The sequence below is a fragment of the Monomorium pharaonis genome, chromosome 11 (assembly GCF_013373865.1).
Source record: "Monomorium pharaonis isolate MP-MQ-018 chromosome 11, ASM1337386v2, whole genome shotgun sequence".
Lineage (NCBI taxonomy): Eukaryota > Metazoa > Arthropoda > Insecta > Hymenoptera > Formicidae > Monomorium > Monomorium pharaonis.
Genome location: NC_050477.1, coordinates 2,283,215 through 2,300,377, shown reverse-complemented (window position 1 = coordinate 2,300,377; position 17,163 = coordinate 2,283,215). Strand labels below are relative to the sequence as shown.

General features: G+C 39.6%; 1 protein-coding gene across 5 annotated transcripts; it reads right to left on the bottom strand.

The window, feature by feature from the left end:
- Positions 1-40: 40 nt before the first annotated feature.
- Positions 41-16,577, bottom strand: LOC105838493 (mitogen-activated protein kinase kinase kinase 11). Of its 5 annotated transcripts, XM_012684085.3 has the most exons (15): positions 16,363-16,553; positions 16,032-16,266; positions 15,720-15,937; positions 15,236-15,576; positions 14,977-15,157; positions 14,672-14,820; positions 14,386-14,558; positions 14,134-14,154; positions 13,707-13,953; positions 13,429-13,548; positions 12,747-12,950; positions 11,002-11,031; positions 7,733-8,144; positions 6,320-6,661; positions 41-6,195 (listed from the first exon to the last, which is right to left on the bottom strand). In XM_012684085.3, the coding sequence occupies exons 1-15, from the start codon at positions 16,551-16,553 to the stop codon at positions 5,463-5,465; spliced, it is 3,597 nt and encodes a 1,198-aa protein (XP_012539539.1). In that variant the 3' UTR covers positions 41-5,462. The 5 variants fall into 5 exon arrangements, with proteins under 5 accessions (XP_012539539.1, XP_012539541.1, XP_036149599.1 ...); XM_012684087.3 differs by lacking the exon at positions 11,002-11,031; XM_036293706.1 differs by lacking the exon at positions 12,747-12,950 and having other exon boundaries at positions 44-6,195; positions 16,363-16,577.
- Positions 16,578-17,163: the final 586 nt, after the last annotated feature.

The following is a 17,163-nucleotide window of genomic DNA, read 5'->3' as shown; positions in this document are numbered from 1 at the left end:
ATCTTGAGTTCTTTGTTAGGAGTAGAGACAACACATTAAAAAATTCGAAGACAATATATTATTAAGATATATTTTTCTGCTTTTAAACAATCTCGAGTTCTCGGGGATCCATCGTGAAATGAATATTCATTCGTCTGTTATATAATAATTATTTCTCTCCCTGCTAGATAAAAACGGTCCTGCGTGGGACCTCGCTCGTCGTGCTTGGTGATTTACGCTCGAAGCCCGGGAGATCAGTAAAAAAAAATTGATTCCCGGATACCGAAGGTGAATATTCCCGAAATCGCACGAAAAATCGCCACGTGAAGGCTATTATAATACATTGAAGAATTTCCCGTCAAAAGCTTTGGATTTTCGCGATGTTTCTCGTTTACTTTAAGGCGCGCATCAAAGCGATTCATTATTCTCTTACTTAAATACACGTGGAACACATTGCACTTAGCTTAACATACTTTTATAAAGTTACTTCATGCTTAACTAAACTGCCTGCGATAAATTGCTGTTACATTGTCCTACATTTTTTACAGCTCATGTATTGCAACGGAATTCTGATGGAAAAAACCTAATTTTGCATATATATATAAATATATATATCTCAAACTGTGATAGCCCTGCGTCGTTAAGTCGTTTTTTTTTATATTTATGAAATACATTACGTTAAACTTTCTACACACGCCAGAAGCGTACAAGTATAAGGGCTATCACAGCGCAGAATGTGTATACATCGATTAAACAATTCGTTTACAATTAATCGTCTTGGTCGTGGTCGTTATTGTACAATTTGCTAATTCGCGCAAGCAGCATGCAATCGCGATATAATCTGTTACATGATAAAGTATATATATTTACAAGTTTTAAATGCGACATTATAAGAACAGCAGTTCAGAGAGCAACGGGATCTTATGTCGTATCATATGTTCCACAAGGTTGAGTATTTCTTTTTATTTCAGTAGCTTGACCGGCGATGTCCACTCGTTAGGTCTAACGAAACTAATGAGGACTACATTGTAAACGTGAATTACATATCTTATATATGTATTACGTAAAAACAGATATCAGAGAGAATCTCGCATTTTGTCTGTAATCTATATTTGTGTGCTCTTTTTCTCCTCGTATAAGTTTCATAAATTTACCTTGTATCAAAGTGCGCGTCCTGTACGTAACAAATGGCAGAGAAAAAGGAAATAAAAGAATGAAAAGATATTTAATATTGTATATTGAATATTTTTAATATTGAAAGCATCAATCATCTAAAAGAAGATATTTATTTCTCTTATATAAATTTTAAGTCTGAAATCTAAACTAGAATTATGCGTATCGAAAAGTTGTTTAAAAGAAATTATAAATTACTGTAATTGGTGAATGTTATTAATATATGTCATACGAACGATACATGATAAATTTATTGAGTTTTCTTTACAGTAAGATATATTTATAGACTTTATATATATATATATATATATATAGACTTTAGTTGCGTTTGATATGATACAACGTAATTTATCTTATATATATATAGAATTATTCTGAACACACGTTTCTTATACACGTTCTGCCCAACGAGTCAAACATATTTCGTAAATGCTCTCTAATAAAGTATAAAATCGGATTCTTATCTTTTTAATCTCTAGCTAAGGTGTGTTTGTTATATATATAAAAAATAAATATAGCTTAGACTAGCACTGTCGGCGACGAATACGCCATTACACAATAGCTGCCGCGAACATTTCATATTCTTGTATAATTAAAAATTATTATATCATATATTTATATATGAACAATTATTTTCGAATATCAGCATTCACTAGCACTTTATCAAATTTTTTCTTTCATTCTTTCTTTTCATTCTCTCTCTCTCTCTCTCTCTCTCTCTCTCTCTCTCTCTCTCTCTCTCTCTCTCCTCTCTCTCTCTCTCTCTCGATTATCTTGGAAGCATTTTGAATTTCTATGTGTCACTTATTTAACATATTTAAGTACGTGATATTAGCACCGCAGAAATACCTTCGCACAGCGTAAAAAGATATACTCATGAAACATGTTGCGAGAAAGAGAAAATTAATAGAAGTAATAGAAAAATCGGACTGTTGTCTATATAATTAAATAGATAAAGAGTTACTACAAATACGTAGAGAAAAGTCAATTAATATTACAAGTCTTGTTATTATGCAAACGTTAATTTTTTGCTTAAGAAAGATTTGGATGCATTGTAATTCTTTTATTTATTTTTAGGTGTCTAATTTTTTTCATTCTTCTTTTTCTTGCAGTCGAAATGAATCGTTCGCGACGAAACCATCGAAGAAATTTTCTTTCCTGCAACACATTTCACGTACATCGCACAGCATACATCTACAATACTGATGATCGTCATTCGAGAAAACAATGTAAACGAGAAGCAGTTCTTACGATGAAGAAGAGATAAAAGGACTCCATGACTCCATTAAACGCTATTTGAGATTGATACAGTACAAATAAGAAAAGTTTTGATTACTTTGAATTGCGGCGCAAAAACAGTGTAAGTAACTTTGATTAGTTCACAGATTCAAACTAAATTCGACAGGCGTTCGTCTCGTAATATCAATAAATTAAAATTACGTGTGTCGCGTTCTATTTTATTACTCAGCAATCCGTATGTATTCAGGGCACATAGAGCACACAGCACGGAGTAGCACAAACGTTTTTCTAATATCTCGTATATTATATCAATCGAAGGAAGGCAGCGGAAAGATTCACTCTTCTCTTCGACACGCTCGATTTGATACCCCGTACTGAAATGCTTATACTCGTATTATTGGTGCAATGCAGCGCAAAGATATCCACGAAGCAGATCCAGTCTTCATCGTCAATATCTTTCGAAGGAGTGTCGTGAATATTGTACAACATAGCGTTTTAGCTGCATAAGGAATGTATGAGTAGTCGTTCTATTTAAACAATAATAATGATTTAGCGCTTACTTTTTTTTCTTTTATATGTACAACGATCGTTAGGGGGATCTTTGTTCCACAATAATCCTACAGCAAATGCACTAGCCGCGTCTTATGCAGTTGCATATTGTGTAATTCACCTACGACTCACGCTTTGAATACTTTCTACAGACGCGCGCGCGAATCACTCATGAAGCGACGCACTGTTTTCATAAGGTACAAAAGAAGCGTGACAACTGCGCAAGACGCGGCTATTTAATCGTGTTTGTCGTGCTACGACACATACAATTCGCGTTTTAATGTCGAAAATGCTAAATTCTGTACATGCCCTCTCATGTATTTTCGTAAACGCGCCCGTCGATCGGACACGCTTTCGTCGATTGGCATAATCGAGAGGTGGAAGTATCTTAGATGGATGTATAAATCGTGTACATCTCCAATTGTGCATTACAACAGAACGACGCAATGAACGTATCATTGAGCAGAGGCACTATTTTAATAGCGGCACAGTAACGTTTTCCTTCTTTTCAATAATACGTGAATCTTCAAAGTTACAGAGAAAAGTTACGAAAAAAAAATATCTGGAAACAGAGATGCTGAAAAAGCGAGTACATTCGTGCGCTAGAGAGTTTTCTCTAATTTAGCGCATCACGAGACGAAGGAAAATGGAATCGTATCGCTATCACAATGGTACAACTTCAAATACAATTACAATGACTAGTTACACTGATTGCGATAAAGGAGAGAGATTATGTCGGAAATACTGTTCTAATATACGTAATCGCGGGAGTTGGGCTAAATATATAATATTACAACTAATACTTCGTAGCCGTCCGTATCTTGTAAAGTACATAAAATTACAGTTTATAAATAATGATTGTTCTTTAGCTCGAATTGATTAATTATCCGTTTAAAACTTTAAAACAACCGTACATTTCCTTATTAATATACAATATATCTTCAAGCTGCCGTTGCGTATTTATAATTAACGCAAATTGCTCTCGTTCAAGTTGCACAGAGCGCACAAAAGTTTATACAATTTTTCGCGAAACTGTTGTCGCGATATTTTCTAGTAGGAAAATTAAGATAAAACCACAAGTACACTCTATTTAAACATACAAATGCTAAAAAAATCTATTCTTGTCCCAACTGGACCAATTTAAACAATACGGAATTAACATTCGCTTCATTTGCGGAATTTATCACAAATCTCTGGGAAAAGTAACTTCTTAGAAATCCAGGGTTTCTCGAAAACATATAAGCTTGCACTAATTCGAAATCCGATGAAATGTTAATTTCGTATCGTGTAGAACAGTTCCTTACGTTCCAACAAATCTCCCTGGAATGTTTTATATTGCGCCGAGAACAAATATCACTAAAGTTGTTTGTTACGAGAAATGCATCACAACGTAACTTGGTACTAAATGCAAGAAAAATTTACAACTTTCGTCGCAGATATATCATCCGAATATTTGTCAATGCGTTAATTGCCGAAGAAAAGAACGCTCCTCTTCGCTCGCTTTTTAAATCTTACTTAGTGTAATGGAATTGCATATTACGTGTATACGTATTTTGATAAATCTTGTATCGTAAGCTCGACCGCGCCCCTCGTCGTGTTTTAAATACACGTATTGTTGAGATGCTGACTATATAAATGCGATAATGTTTCTGGAATGTTTTGATAAACATAAAGAATATCAAATTGCATAGTTTCGAATGACAGCGTGCTTGTTATTCAACGATGTCGTTATACAGATTGAGACAATTACTATCTTTAATAAAAGTCTTAAAAGTCTTAAAAGTCCTTTAAAAAAAGATAAAACTAAGATTGCTTATTTCTGCAGCGGATCCTGGTGCTGAATATAATTTTTTTATTAATTTTATATTCTTAGTTTACATAAACTGCACACCGACAATTTTGTCAATCTTAAAACACAGTTACTACTTAGTATAAGCGATGCAGTTTATATAAAACTAAGAATATTAAATTAATAGAAAAATTATATTCAGCACCAAAATCAAAGACTCTGTCATTAACGGTTGAAGTTGTAAGATATACTTTGTATTCTTCAAAAAAGTATTTATATTTATTCTCGGAGTAATATGCAATTTGAACGTATACCACATTGCATCGCATTCTTCGCTCGTGATATACATGTTAGTATTTCAACACGCGACGCGTATGTCAAATACCATTACGTTATCAAATTAAAAATTCGTTCAATCACGTATTACGCTACACGTTACGTAAATTTCACTGAATTCTATGTATGTTGTATGGAATGTTGATTCCCAGACTTGTGTTAGTGTACCGCTACTATTGAAAATCGTCCGCGAGAGGCAGTGCTTCGATAACGTACAATTCTTCCGATCAACAATCGTAAGATTTCATAATCACGACTGTATAATCGGAGGCGTAAAGAGATCGGTTCTAGGATTACCGTTCGCTAAAAATCCATAAATAGATAAAATATCGACGAACCCGCTCGGTCTAGCTGGTTCTACACGAAGGAGAGCCGTGTGACCTTAAATAAGCCAGTGCTATGACAAGAATTCCCTTTCAAGCTCCGAGATACTTGGCTTCCTACTCCGATTGACTCGTCGGTTGGCCTGTAGCGGCACCGTGGCGTCCTGGCTCTGACCATGAACCGGAATATCCAGCAACGTCTCTCTATGAACGTCGCGTGCCGGCACGCCTTCACGATCGAATGTCACAGGCGAAAAGCGTACTCGACTAATCTGACTATCCTTCGCGGAGACGTAGCTCGAGTCCTCGGACGTGAGTGAGTCTGGTGGTGTCGGATTCGTCGGTGTGCCCGAGCCGGAATTATTTTTGCTCACGCTCTTACTCGGCGAGTTATACGGATTGTAACTGGATCGTTTCAGACTCGAGCGCAGACGCGTGACCACCTCTAGATTGCTCGGCCGCTCGCCGGAGTTTGAGTTGGAGTCGTGCGAGTTCTGGCGGGTCAGCAACGGCGAGCCATACTCGTGATTGAGTATGTTCGCACCGTACGTCGTTGCCAAGTTGGAAATAACATTCGAGGATCGCTGGTAATACGATATTGGCATGTATACGCTGTAATCATCTTCATCCTCCAGCCGGAACGTCGGATTAACGTTGCTTTGGCTCGACGTACTGGCGTTCGAGACATTCGATGAGGTACGGTGATGTGTGTAGGGCAGAAGCCTGGACACCGGCCTGGCCGGGCTGTTCATACTGCTTGGATTGTCGTACGCGTGTGGGAACTCGGGGCATTCGAGCATCCGGTCGCTGAAAACAATGAGACTTATTGATCAAAAACCGTTTAGGCAAGATTAATTCGTACGCCACTGAAGTTTTACTTTAGTTTTATCTAAGCTTCGATTCACGATTATTCTAATGTACTAATAATTACTGATATTCCGTAGGTATGAAGTACGTTGGTTCGGGGGGCCGATAGTACTCCGGCGGTACGACGGTGTACATCGGCGGCGCGTAATCTGGGAACGGGGCGACGTTACCCATGTATACCGTCGGCATCCTCTCCATACGATCGACGCGGGCCGCGTCGTGCGAGTACGCGTCCTCGTTGCTGGTACTGCTACTACTCTTCCTCCTTGGGCTCGGCGTCGGGGCGTTTGAGCCCGTTGTGCTGTTTGTGTAATGCTGCGGGGAATCCGTAAAGCGTAATGGCTTGTCCGGTATCGCTGCGGATGAAAGGCCAGGCGCTATGCCACCCATGTTACTCAGGAACGGCCTGCAATTCGCGCGAATATGCGTTGAGTGGAGTAAATATCACATTCGACGTCTAAAGTAAAACCTATTACGTTCTAAATTCTAAAGTGCTATTCCTTTTTTTTTAACACTACTCGAGATAAAAATTTACACAAAAGGCGTTAAAATAATTGAATTAACATTATTTTGATGTTCAAAATCTTCATAAAAAATTTAATAACAAAAACTGCTAAACATGACTTAGCACTTGGGTGAAAATTCATCCACAGTGACAATCTAGGATTAATTATTATCTACAATATCAAAATTTTTGCAGGGTCGCCAGTAATGGTTTGCAATAATTCAGGTGAAATTAACAACGACGCAACTGGCACAATTCATTAAAATTCCAAATATTTACAACGTTTCGGCCCTCACTTTGGGCCCTTCTGAAGTAACATACAAACCACTATAAATTTGTGATTCGTGTCAGCGGATCATGATTTGAGCTGCAATTACAATCACTTACAAAAATCTCTGTGGTGAGCGGAATTTATTTTTTATTTTTTACGTGTACCATGAATAACGAATCTCGCAGAGACTCGTGTGTTGTAACAGGAAAACAAAGGAACAATTAGTATCATGCCGAGTAACAGAAAAAATTAAATTGAATATAACAAAGCACATAATGCGAAAAAACATTGCACGTCTTTGCTGAAATGCGGTAACTGTCAGATTAATCAAAGCAATAAATACAAATAAGAAGAAGAGGCAGGTTACGTGTAAAGGCAAACATTTATGTATACTTAATGACGATTGTAAATCGGATTTAAATTTTCCGTATCTTTTTGTAAGTTAAGGGCGTTGTCAATCTTTTTTATTAGAAACATTTCGGCAATTTCTCGCTTGCAAGTGTGCTTCTCGCTATGTAATATGCTCGGTGTTGACCAATTAAAGTTATGGTTGTTCGAGATTCGATATAAGCTGACAACCGATTGGCAACTTCCGTGTTTTTTTATGTTATTTGAATGTTCTTTAATGCGTTTTTCCAAATGACGTTAATTATTATCCCTTTTCTTAAAAACTATTCCTTTTTGCAGATTCCAAGTTGTACCTGTAATGGTGTGCCCGTCCGTGGTAAGTGTTGTGCGGATAGCCGCTGCTCGAGCTGAACTCGTAATCGCCGAGGTAGGAGTTGCGATTCGACCCGGTGTCCGCTTGAAACCACCACCTCGACTGGCCATCTTCATCGCACTCGTTCAGCCTTGGGTATAGGCGCGGATGTATCGGAGATATGTTCGACATTCTTACGTCGTAGCCAGTAGCCACGCCGGCCAACATCGCCGCGATGTTGTACAGGACCAGCTCGACTATGCTTAGCTTTGGTTTCTTCGCCTCGCCGTTGTAGAGGGTAGGCATAGGCACAGGCATCGGCATGATGTAGGGTCCAGTCAGTCCGGGCTTCAGCGGATATTCTGACGTTACCCAGTCAGCCGACGATAGATCAGGCGGTAATGCTGTATAATCTATAAAAGATATTCAGGTTTTCTCTTGGGTGATGGCAGGTCCGATCGCGAGAGCGTAATAAGATTGTTAAAGCATAATAAGATCATTAAAGCGAATCTGTACAAGAACAATTGATAAATTAACTGTCTCATTTAAGCACAAGGTACGCCACTTTTTCTCCTCTTCTTTTTGAAACTCGTAAATGCGATCGGGAAAATGTTTTGCTTACCTTATCTGTGCAATTAATTAATTCTTTAATTAATATATTGATGCATATTATGCTCAAAACTTCGACTTAATGTTTAGTAGTGCAACAACATAAGCTTGCAATTCGCATGTTTGTTTTATTAATTGTTTATTATTATTCGTGTGCATGCAAGCGATTAAAAATGTAAGAATTAAATATTATCTTCACGCATTAGCTGTTTCTACTTGTCTGGCACTAAGAACAAATTTCATTAAATAAATAGACGCTTAAATTGTACCTGTAAGGCATGTATTAAAAATCGGCTAAGCCAACGAAGTATATAATAATCAAATACGTGTAAAACTCTTTAAGCTTCATATTTTAATATCCTTAGATATCTTGACTGCTATAACATTGGACTTAGCCAATTTTTACAAATAAAAGCAAAGTTCAACGCTTGTACGCAAAATATATGTTTCTACTGATTCTTCTACTAATTCTTGTCGTAATATATAAACTTCGTGCAATACATACTACGTTTAAAGTCGTTCAGAGATAAAGATCCGAAAGACATTGTGCTCACATCTAAAATACGAAACATTCCAAGCGCTACTTAGGATAATCTGTAATTAAATCAAAATCGGTAAATTACTATTGACATGCTGTCTCGAACTACTTCTATTTACGAGAATTCTTTTCCCCATTTCACTCTTTCAACTCATCGAGACTCAATACTAAACCAAGACTAAGAACAAAGTCACATAATAAAGCCAGATTAATTGATAGCGGAAACACTTGCCCAGACAAGTAACGTTTTTGCGATTCTTATTTTTCTCAAATTGAATAACGTAACAAAATTAATACGCAATTAATATTTTACTTCTTAGCGAGCCTAGGACCTGAGGAAGAGAAAGGAACCAAACCCAATTGGAGTTAACAGTTAGGATCCTACTGGAAGCATGCAAGGATTGTTCTTTTTTTACGCTCGGCCGTTTCTCTCGGCACATTGTATAATCCTGTTTAATTCTTAGACACGACAGTCGTAAACAGTGACGAACATATAATTATATTTTATTACGAATAAAAATGTAATTGTCTGAAATTTCTACTATCCCAATAATCAAATAGAACAAAAATTAATAAATAGTAACTACAGACCGAGCGTAAAAATTCAGCAAAACGAAAAAACAAAATTCAACGTGTCCAACTGAAAAGGTTTTATTGAAAAAAATTTTTTCTATTTCTAAATACAAGTGTGTGCGTGTGTGGCTCCATGTGTCGAATGTGATGTGTGCAAAAAAATCTTTGCTTTCTCTCTCTCTCTCTCTCTCTCTCTCTCTCTCTCTCTCTCTCTCTCTCTCTCTTTCTCTTTCAGAAACGTTGGAAGTTTAGCATAACAAATACAGAAACGAACAGTTCTCGCTGAAAGTTTGTATTTAACAATTAAATAAATTTGCAAATCGATCTAAATGCACATAAAATAACGAAATAAGAAGGAGCTACGTTAACAAATATATACTTCTCTTTCCGTCCTTTTCTCTCTCTCTCTCTCTCTCTCTCTTTCTCTTTTCGTATAACTATACAATATATGTGATGTAATTTTGATTTCATTTGATAAAATTATGACTATATGCAGACATACAACCTTGACAACGCTCCAATAAAAAAAAACAGTACCGTTGAAGTTGAACTTTGCGGTAATGGGCGAAGCGTGTGACTCTCTTTCGCGTAGTAGTAGGCTGTTAGATCTGCTTGTTAGAAATGTTATGTCTTCCAGATAAATAATCAGAAAAGAACCAACACCAGAAAGACTATGTATACATATACATATATACTATATATTCTTTTTTAATTATTCTTATTAAATTTTAGCTTACTCGGACTACGAGTATCACATCGGTGTAAATTAGGATAAATAATTCGTAAATTATACAGCGCGTGGGGGAAGAGGGAATAAAAAAAGAACTAGTCCGTGCCCTCTGCATAAACATATTTCAAGGGTTTGGTGCTTAAATATATACTTTCGATAGTTTCGTTTTTTCGAGACAACTGTATCGAGGCAAGTGCATCAGAGCTTCTTCGCGTTTCTCGTAGAGCAGGGGTAAAGGGGGGGGGGTGGGCAAGGATTAAACTTAAATTTCTAAATATGGTCCCTTACCGAATCTAATCAAAATCACCTCGCAAGTCTGAACGAGTTCAACGCTGCACACAGAAGACCAAGTCCCATTCTGATAAAGTAATCTGGGAATATACTACTATATGTAATGGACGCGAGACACATAGCGGGAGCAATGAGAGTAGCGTTCAATCAGACGTCCACGAGAAGTCTGTACAATTCATCCAGAACAAATATAAACTGCATCGTTCACAAACGAATTGATAGAGACAATGCAGGAAGGAGACACTATCGATCGGTATGTGTACACATGCATTATCACTATGTGATCAACTACTAAGCAATAGCTAATAACTACGTGATAAGGCTTCATTGCAAAAACGTTCAGTTACGAAAGTAAAAAGACATTGTCTACTTGAGATCTTTGCCTTAGCTTTACAATACGCAATCCGACAAACCGTCGTTCGGTAAAAAAAAAGTTCGGTGTGTAAAAGTCTAGATAGAAAGAAGTGAGTGAAGAGGATGATCAATGAGATACGACATATAACAACTGTTGCGTGAAGAGAAAACTTACGGGTGTGGTAGATGCTTTCCTCAGAGAGGCCTGCGATAGAATAGAAACACACGATCAGTACAAAGTCATTCAAAATACCATAGTAAGGAGAAAAGTGTGTGCAGTGGAAAAGTGGCGTGCTATCCGAAATGCGTTTTCGAGCTGCAGGCTCTACTTGCGTTCTCGTTAGATACAGGGCATTCGTAACTCGTTTGCTGCGCTTTCTTCACAATGACGAATTTGTTTTGTCCGACGCGCGTATCTTAAAATTGGAAATTCGATCCGAATTTAGAATTAAGAGAAACGCAGTGCAGCGCGCACTGAATGCCCTGTATACAAAAAAAAGTCGCAGGGAGTACATCCGTTTCGTCAAAGCCGCGCGCTCGACTACTACTTGTCACTCTTTCTCGAAAATTGCTCGCTGGCAAAATTCTTAGACACGACGTCGGTATCTTCGGAGGTCGAACGACAGAAACTGGCAGCATGATCCGGGGGAGACGCGGGCAGACTTCTCTTTGGACTGTAATTGACACGCGGACTCTGATGATCATTTTCTTCTTGGAGGCAGCCAGGTGACGACGTTTGCGCGAAACCGCTGTCGCCGTCGCAGCTGCGCAAGTATTCGTTACTTCTGGATTTGTGATGCAAAAAGGAATTCATCTCGATGCCGTGATCTAAATGATACGTGGGGATCGGGTTCACGGGCGACGCGTCCAACTCAAAGGCGATCGGCGATCTTTTATGCCTGGAACCCACGATCGTTGTCTCATGGTACGGTCCTAACGAGCTCTTCGATCTCGAGCTGTCGTTCGAGTGCTCCGAGTCGAAGTTGCACAGTTCCGACTCGAGGCTCTCGAAGTCTATCCCCTCGCGCGAGTTTGCCGCGAGAAACCTGGGCACCAAGGAGACCCCGGCGGCATTACCCGCCTGCTGCTGCTCGCCGCCTGAATCACGACGGCTCAGCTGCGGTATGGATATAACGTTCTCCAAGACACTGTATTCCACTTTAACCGCGACGGTTTTATCGTCGAGCGCGTCCCGGCTGCCCCACGTCCTCACCTTGTTCAACACTCGCAGCGGGCTCTTGGAAATGCGCGATTTGTGCTGAGACGGCTGCTGGGTCTTGCCGCCAATTGAATTCTCGGGGCTCGACTCCAGACCGTCGTAATCGTTAATTTTGATTGTTACAGAGTTCTTTCTCTCGCCGATACGTGGTGAATTTAAGGAACTCTTACGCGAGCCGGACGGCGACCGGAAGAAATCGGCTAGAGACGCCAACCGCGATTCCGAACTGTCTCTGCGTTTCGACTCCTTCGACTTACTCCTGTCGCGCTTCTTACTCTTGACTCGCTTCGCGGTGCCTACCAGAGTGGACGCTACGTTCTGCACGAAATTCGTGGAGTACGAGGGCTCCCACTCGGGCGGCCTTTGGCACTTGGGTGACGTAGCTTTCGAGACTGTGCTCCCGGCGGCTGCGATGGCCGTGCGGTGACCTACTGCTTTTGGAGGGTAATCGTCGTTGATTATCGAGGGCTCCTCCGAGAAATGGGCCTTAAGATTGTTCGGGGAATTGTTTTTGTTATGCAGGACTACGGACTCGTATATGTCGTTGTCCATAATGACAAAGTCGTTGCCAAAGTCGCACTGCCCGCTCAGTACGATACTGTCGAGCGAGTTTTGCGGTATATCGTTATAGCTACTACATCCTGGCTGATTGTCTATCAAGTTATTGGCCGAGGAGTACAATTTTCTGGTGGTAGGGTTACCTATTTCCTGCAGAAGCGGGGAGCGGTGCGCGCTCGCCAACAGGGCTGTACGCAGAGGTGTCTTTTCGAGATCTGGCGCGGAACGGGACCAGCGTTTGCCGCCAGGGGAAGCGGGGTTCGGCGGTTGGGTGATAATAGCCCCGCGCTCACGTTGATGAAGCGTCGACGGTCCCCAAGTCTTACCCTTTACTCCGTCCGCTGGTACTAAACGGGGAAAGAAAAAGAAACAAAGTGCTACTCACTACGATACTAACTACTCTTCTCGCATATCCCTCGCTTATCGCTCGGCGCGGAGGTAAAGCTTCTTTTTACGGATATACTCTTCGGTAAGCGACTGTATCAAACTGTATAATTGTGCACGCTAATTTCAGCAATTGATAGATATATAATACTATAATAATACATTAGCTCAAAATAATCGTGATTTTTGCAAAAATACAAAACAAAATTGAAGAGTATTCACGTAATAAAAACAATGATTGTGCACACCATGCCGAACAAAAAAATATATATATCGACACGAATAAGAGTACAAAGTGTCTACCACGAACAAACAGTGTTACATTCAAATTATCCGATTACAATTTCAATATGTTTGATTCGTAAATTTACTCATATTGCATAATACATTGTCATGATTACTACTGAAAGCGATGTTTCAAAGTAGAAAAAACCTACTCACATGCGATCGCTCTAAGCCTTGGAATGCTGGGTGAACCTGGCGGACTGTTCGGTCTCGATGGATTTCTTACTTTGCTTGCAGCTAAAGCCGTATCCTGAACGGTGATAGTGTGACGAAAATCTAAAATATATTCCCCAATATTAAGCATTAATTCATCTAATTTCTAATGTATGTTTTAAGTACAAAATATAATAATTATAATCGGTAAAATTCGTAAAAATTTGAAACTTGTTGATTGTAATAAAAATATAAGAAAGATATTTATTAAAAGATCTTACCCGAAGGAGCACTAATGTTGCTTCCAGGTTCCTTTTTATTTAATTTTAATCGTGACTTCTTAAACTTGCCACGTCTTTTGTTAGGCGTAGGCGTGTTTTGCTGTTGAATGATCATCACGGTGAGTTCCCTCTCCAAGATAGCTATCTCGCGCGCGGCTAATTCCTGTTCCCGCTGTCTCAAATTTTCCTCGTGCTGTCTCTGTTGCACTTGTGCCTTCGTCAGTTCTTCTTCTCTACAGCGCAGCTCCTTATAAGAGTAAAAGAAAGTATGTTAAAAAATTTTAATTTCATTTAAAACAACCTAACTGTAATTTTCAACTTTTATTGTATTTAGAATAATCTATTTTTTTTTAATTAACTAATAGTAAAAAATATAAATATAAATATAATTCTTTCTCAAACAATTTTAATCAACTTTTTGTCTTACCTCTTCTAAAGAACGGCATGCCTTTGCAAAGCATTTAACATAACGATTTGAAATATTATTCATTATATTTACATACATTTATACCACACACACACACACACACACACACACACACACACACACACACACACACACACACACACACACACAAAATTCAAAGCATGAGTTAAAAATTATAATTTATATACAGAAATATCAAGTAAAAAATTTAATATACAAATGTAAATCAATATGTAACATTATTAGTGATACCTTTTCCTTCATGCGCAATCCATGTAGAACTTGTTCGATCTCCTGCCTCCAGTCTTCCTGCATCGTATGAAAAGATTCGTGTGGCGTTGCCGCGAATGCGCTGCGCACCTCATCCAAAGCTATTAGAATATCCGTGAATCCTGGTCGAGCGTGACTGTCAGATGCCCAGCATGCTGCATAATGACCTTTTTTGTACTATATTCTTCCAAAATTCGCGCATAAAAAGAACATCTCCAGAAAAGACTTGCGATCTTATTTAAACTAATAATATTTATGGATCTTTTACCTTCCATGAGAACTCTCCATGGTTGAGGACAGGTAGATGGGATAGGTAGAGTAAGCTTATTGACGGCAACACCGTACGCTACAGCCAGAGCATCAATACCTTTGTATGGTGTTTCTCCAGTCAATAGTTCCCACAGTAGCACACCGTAGCTATCGATAAATATTTCAAATATTTTATCAGAGAACAAAGATAATCAGATAAACAATCGATAAAAATAAATTTTCTAAGATTTAAATGCCAAGTGCAATTTATATACATATTAAAATATAATTTTTGTAATAATAAGTCTGACAATTGAAACTGACCTCCATACATCACTCGCTTTGCTGAAAGTACTCTTTTTAATAACTTCTGGTGCCATCCACGCATACGTGCCTGCCGCAGACATACGAGTCGTTTTGTAAACTTCTCTCGCCAAACCAAAATCCGTGATCTTCAGAGTTTTGTATTGAAAGTCGTCATTCTCAATCGGCTCGCTTAGCAATACTGTCAATGTAAAAAAAATGTTCAAAATAAAAGTAAAGCTTTTTAATACTAAATTATCATTAAAATCAAATATCTTACCGTTAGAACTTTTTAGATCCCTGTGGATAAGACTTATGGGAGCTTTGTTGTGAAGATAATCCATGCCTCTCGCGATTTGTATCGCCCAATCAACTAATACATCAGGCCTTATCTTCCTGCCGCTGAGAACTCTGTTAAGACTGCCACCACGAGCGTACTCCATCACGAGACACATGTTGGGCATTTTCAAACACACTCCCTCTAATTGTACAATATTTTCGTGTTTCAACAACCAGAAAAGTTTCGCTTCCTGTCGTACATTCTCTAACGTTACACTAGGTTCCTCGCCAGCGTCTTGACGCGCAGCCTTCACAGCTACCTCGCGTTTATTCCAAAAACCCCTAGAAAGAATAGATTTATTAAATAAAACTTTTAAATTATATAGAAAAAACTTTTGGCAATTTAAAATAAATGTATCAAAATTTTTTCTATAAAACATCTTTAAAATGTAAATAAGCTTTCATAAATTAGTTTGCATGTATACCTGTACACTTTTCCGAATCCTCCAACTCCTATAACTTCTTCCAATTGCAACTCGTCAAAGTCGATCTCAATCGGCTGCACTTTATCGATCACCGACGAAACTCGATCAATGCTCTCTGCTTCCGCAACAAAGTTTGCTGGAAAAATTCCCACTTTCCCACGAATTTTTCCGGTCCACCATCCCTCATCACCTGAGATTTTGGCATCCTTGGATAAAACCTATTGCAGAAAATAATTGTATCTCATAATAACTTTGTATTCTCTTATAGAGAAGATATTACACTATTATACAATAGTTGAAAATAAGAGTCACCTCAACAGTTTCTCCTCTTTGCAGGGATAACTCATCTTCACCCTGAGCTGTGTAATCAAAGAGAGCTGTGAAGATAGTGGTGCTGTTATCCTGCCGTGACTGAGAGGAGGAATGTGTGCCATGAGATGGACTAGTCTGCTGAGAGACAGTTCTCGCAGTTCCACCGCTATGCGTGTCAGAAACACTGCTATCAGACATATTGTTGCTAGATGTGCGTCCATATATGGACCCGTAACTGGAAATAGAAATTATCACAAATGTAACAGGATGTCGCTGCCTAGAGATAGATGCTCCATAAAGAAGTAATGTTCTGAAAACTTGTCCTACTTACCTAGTGGTATGACTATTGGTTCTGCTGTTGTACTGATACCGAGGCGATGAGTTGGCCGTGTTAGGACTGTGAGGATGTGAGGAGCCATTCTCTGAGTAGAGTAGGAAACGCTCGCTCCGATGACGAGCATCCGGTTGTCCGTGGTCCATCAAGGTAGACAAGCCTCTCGCCGATAGCCCGGCAGGCGGCATATGGCTTAACACTTTCCTCAGTCCTCTCTTCTGTAGCGTAAATCACACACCCTTCTCCTCTTTTTGCACGTGCACGATTTCGGCTCACTCGCAATGAGGAAGATGGAAGTGCCAGGATGGTACTATTCGCTATTTTTACCTACTATTCCGTCAAACGATTACCTCGCCGCTTGTCGACCGCGCGAATACATCAGGATCATATGTTACGCGTATTATCGTCGTCGTCCCGTCGTCGGACGACACATCCTCTCGACAACGACGCGCGTTCACGTCGGCGCTCGGGATCGGCGACCGCGAATTCGGACCACAATGCGCGACCACGTCGGTGCCGCCGCGTCGCTTTCCATCGGATGGCGAGCGACCACGGGGCGAGAAGAGACGGATCTCCCGTGCCACTACCACCCCGTACACAAAAACAATTTCATCACGGGGAGGACCGGCACATTATAAAAGCGTGTGTCGTGTATGCAGTAAAGGCGGCGATGGAGGCAGAGGCGGCGGCCCCGTTCGCCCTCTACCTGGAGGACGCACGCCGTGGGATCGGTGAACTCGGGCTGGGACGGCGAAGATCGCGACGCGCTCGGGCTGACGGAATTCGGGCACTCCAGGC

Excerpts from the sequence above, each read along its gene's own strand:
- LOC105838493 (XM_012684085.3), bottom strand. The coding sequence starts at position 16,553 with ATGCCGCCTGCCGGGCTATCGGCGAGAGGCTTGTCTACCTTGATGGAC. Across the intron at positions 15,938-16,031 it reads AAAGAGGAGAAACTGTTGAG|GTTTTATCCAAGGATGCCAA; the intron begins GTGACTCTTATT and ends TTTCTGCAATAG. Across the intron at positions 15,158-15,235 it reads GGATCTAAAAAGTTCTAACG|TATTGCTAAGCGAGCCGATT; the intron begins GTAAGATATTTG and ends TTACATTGACAG.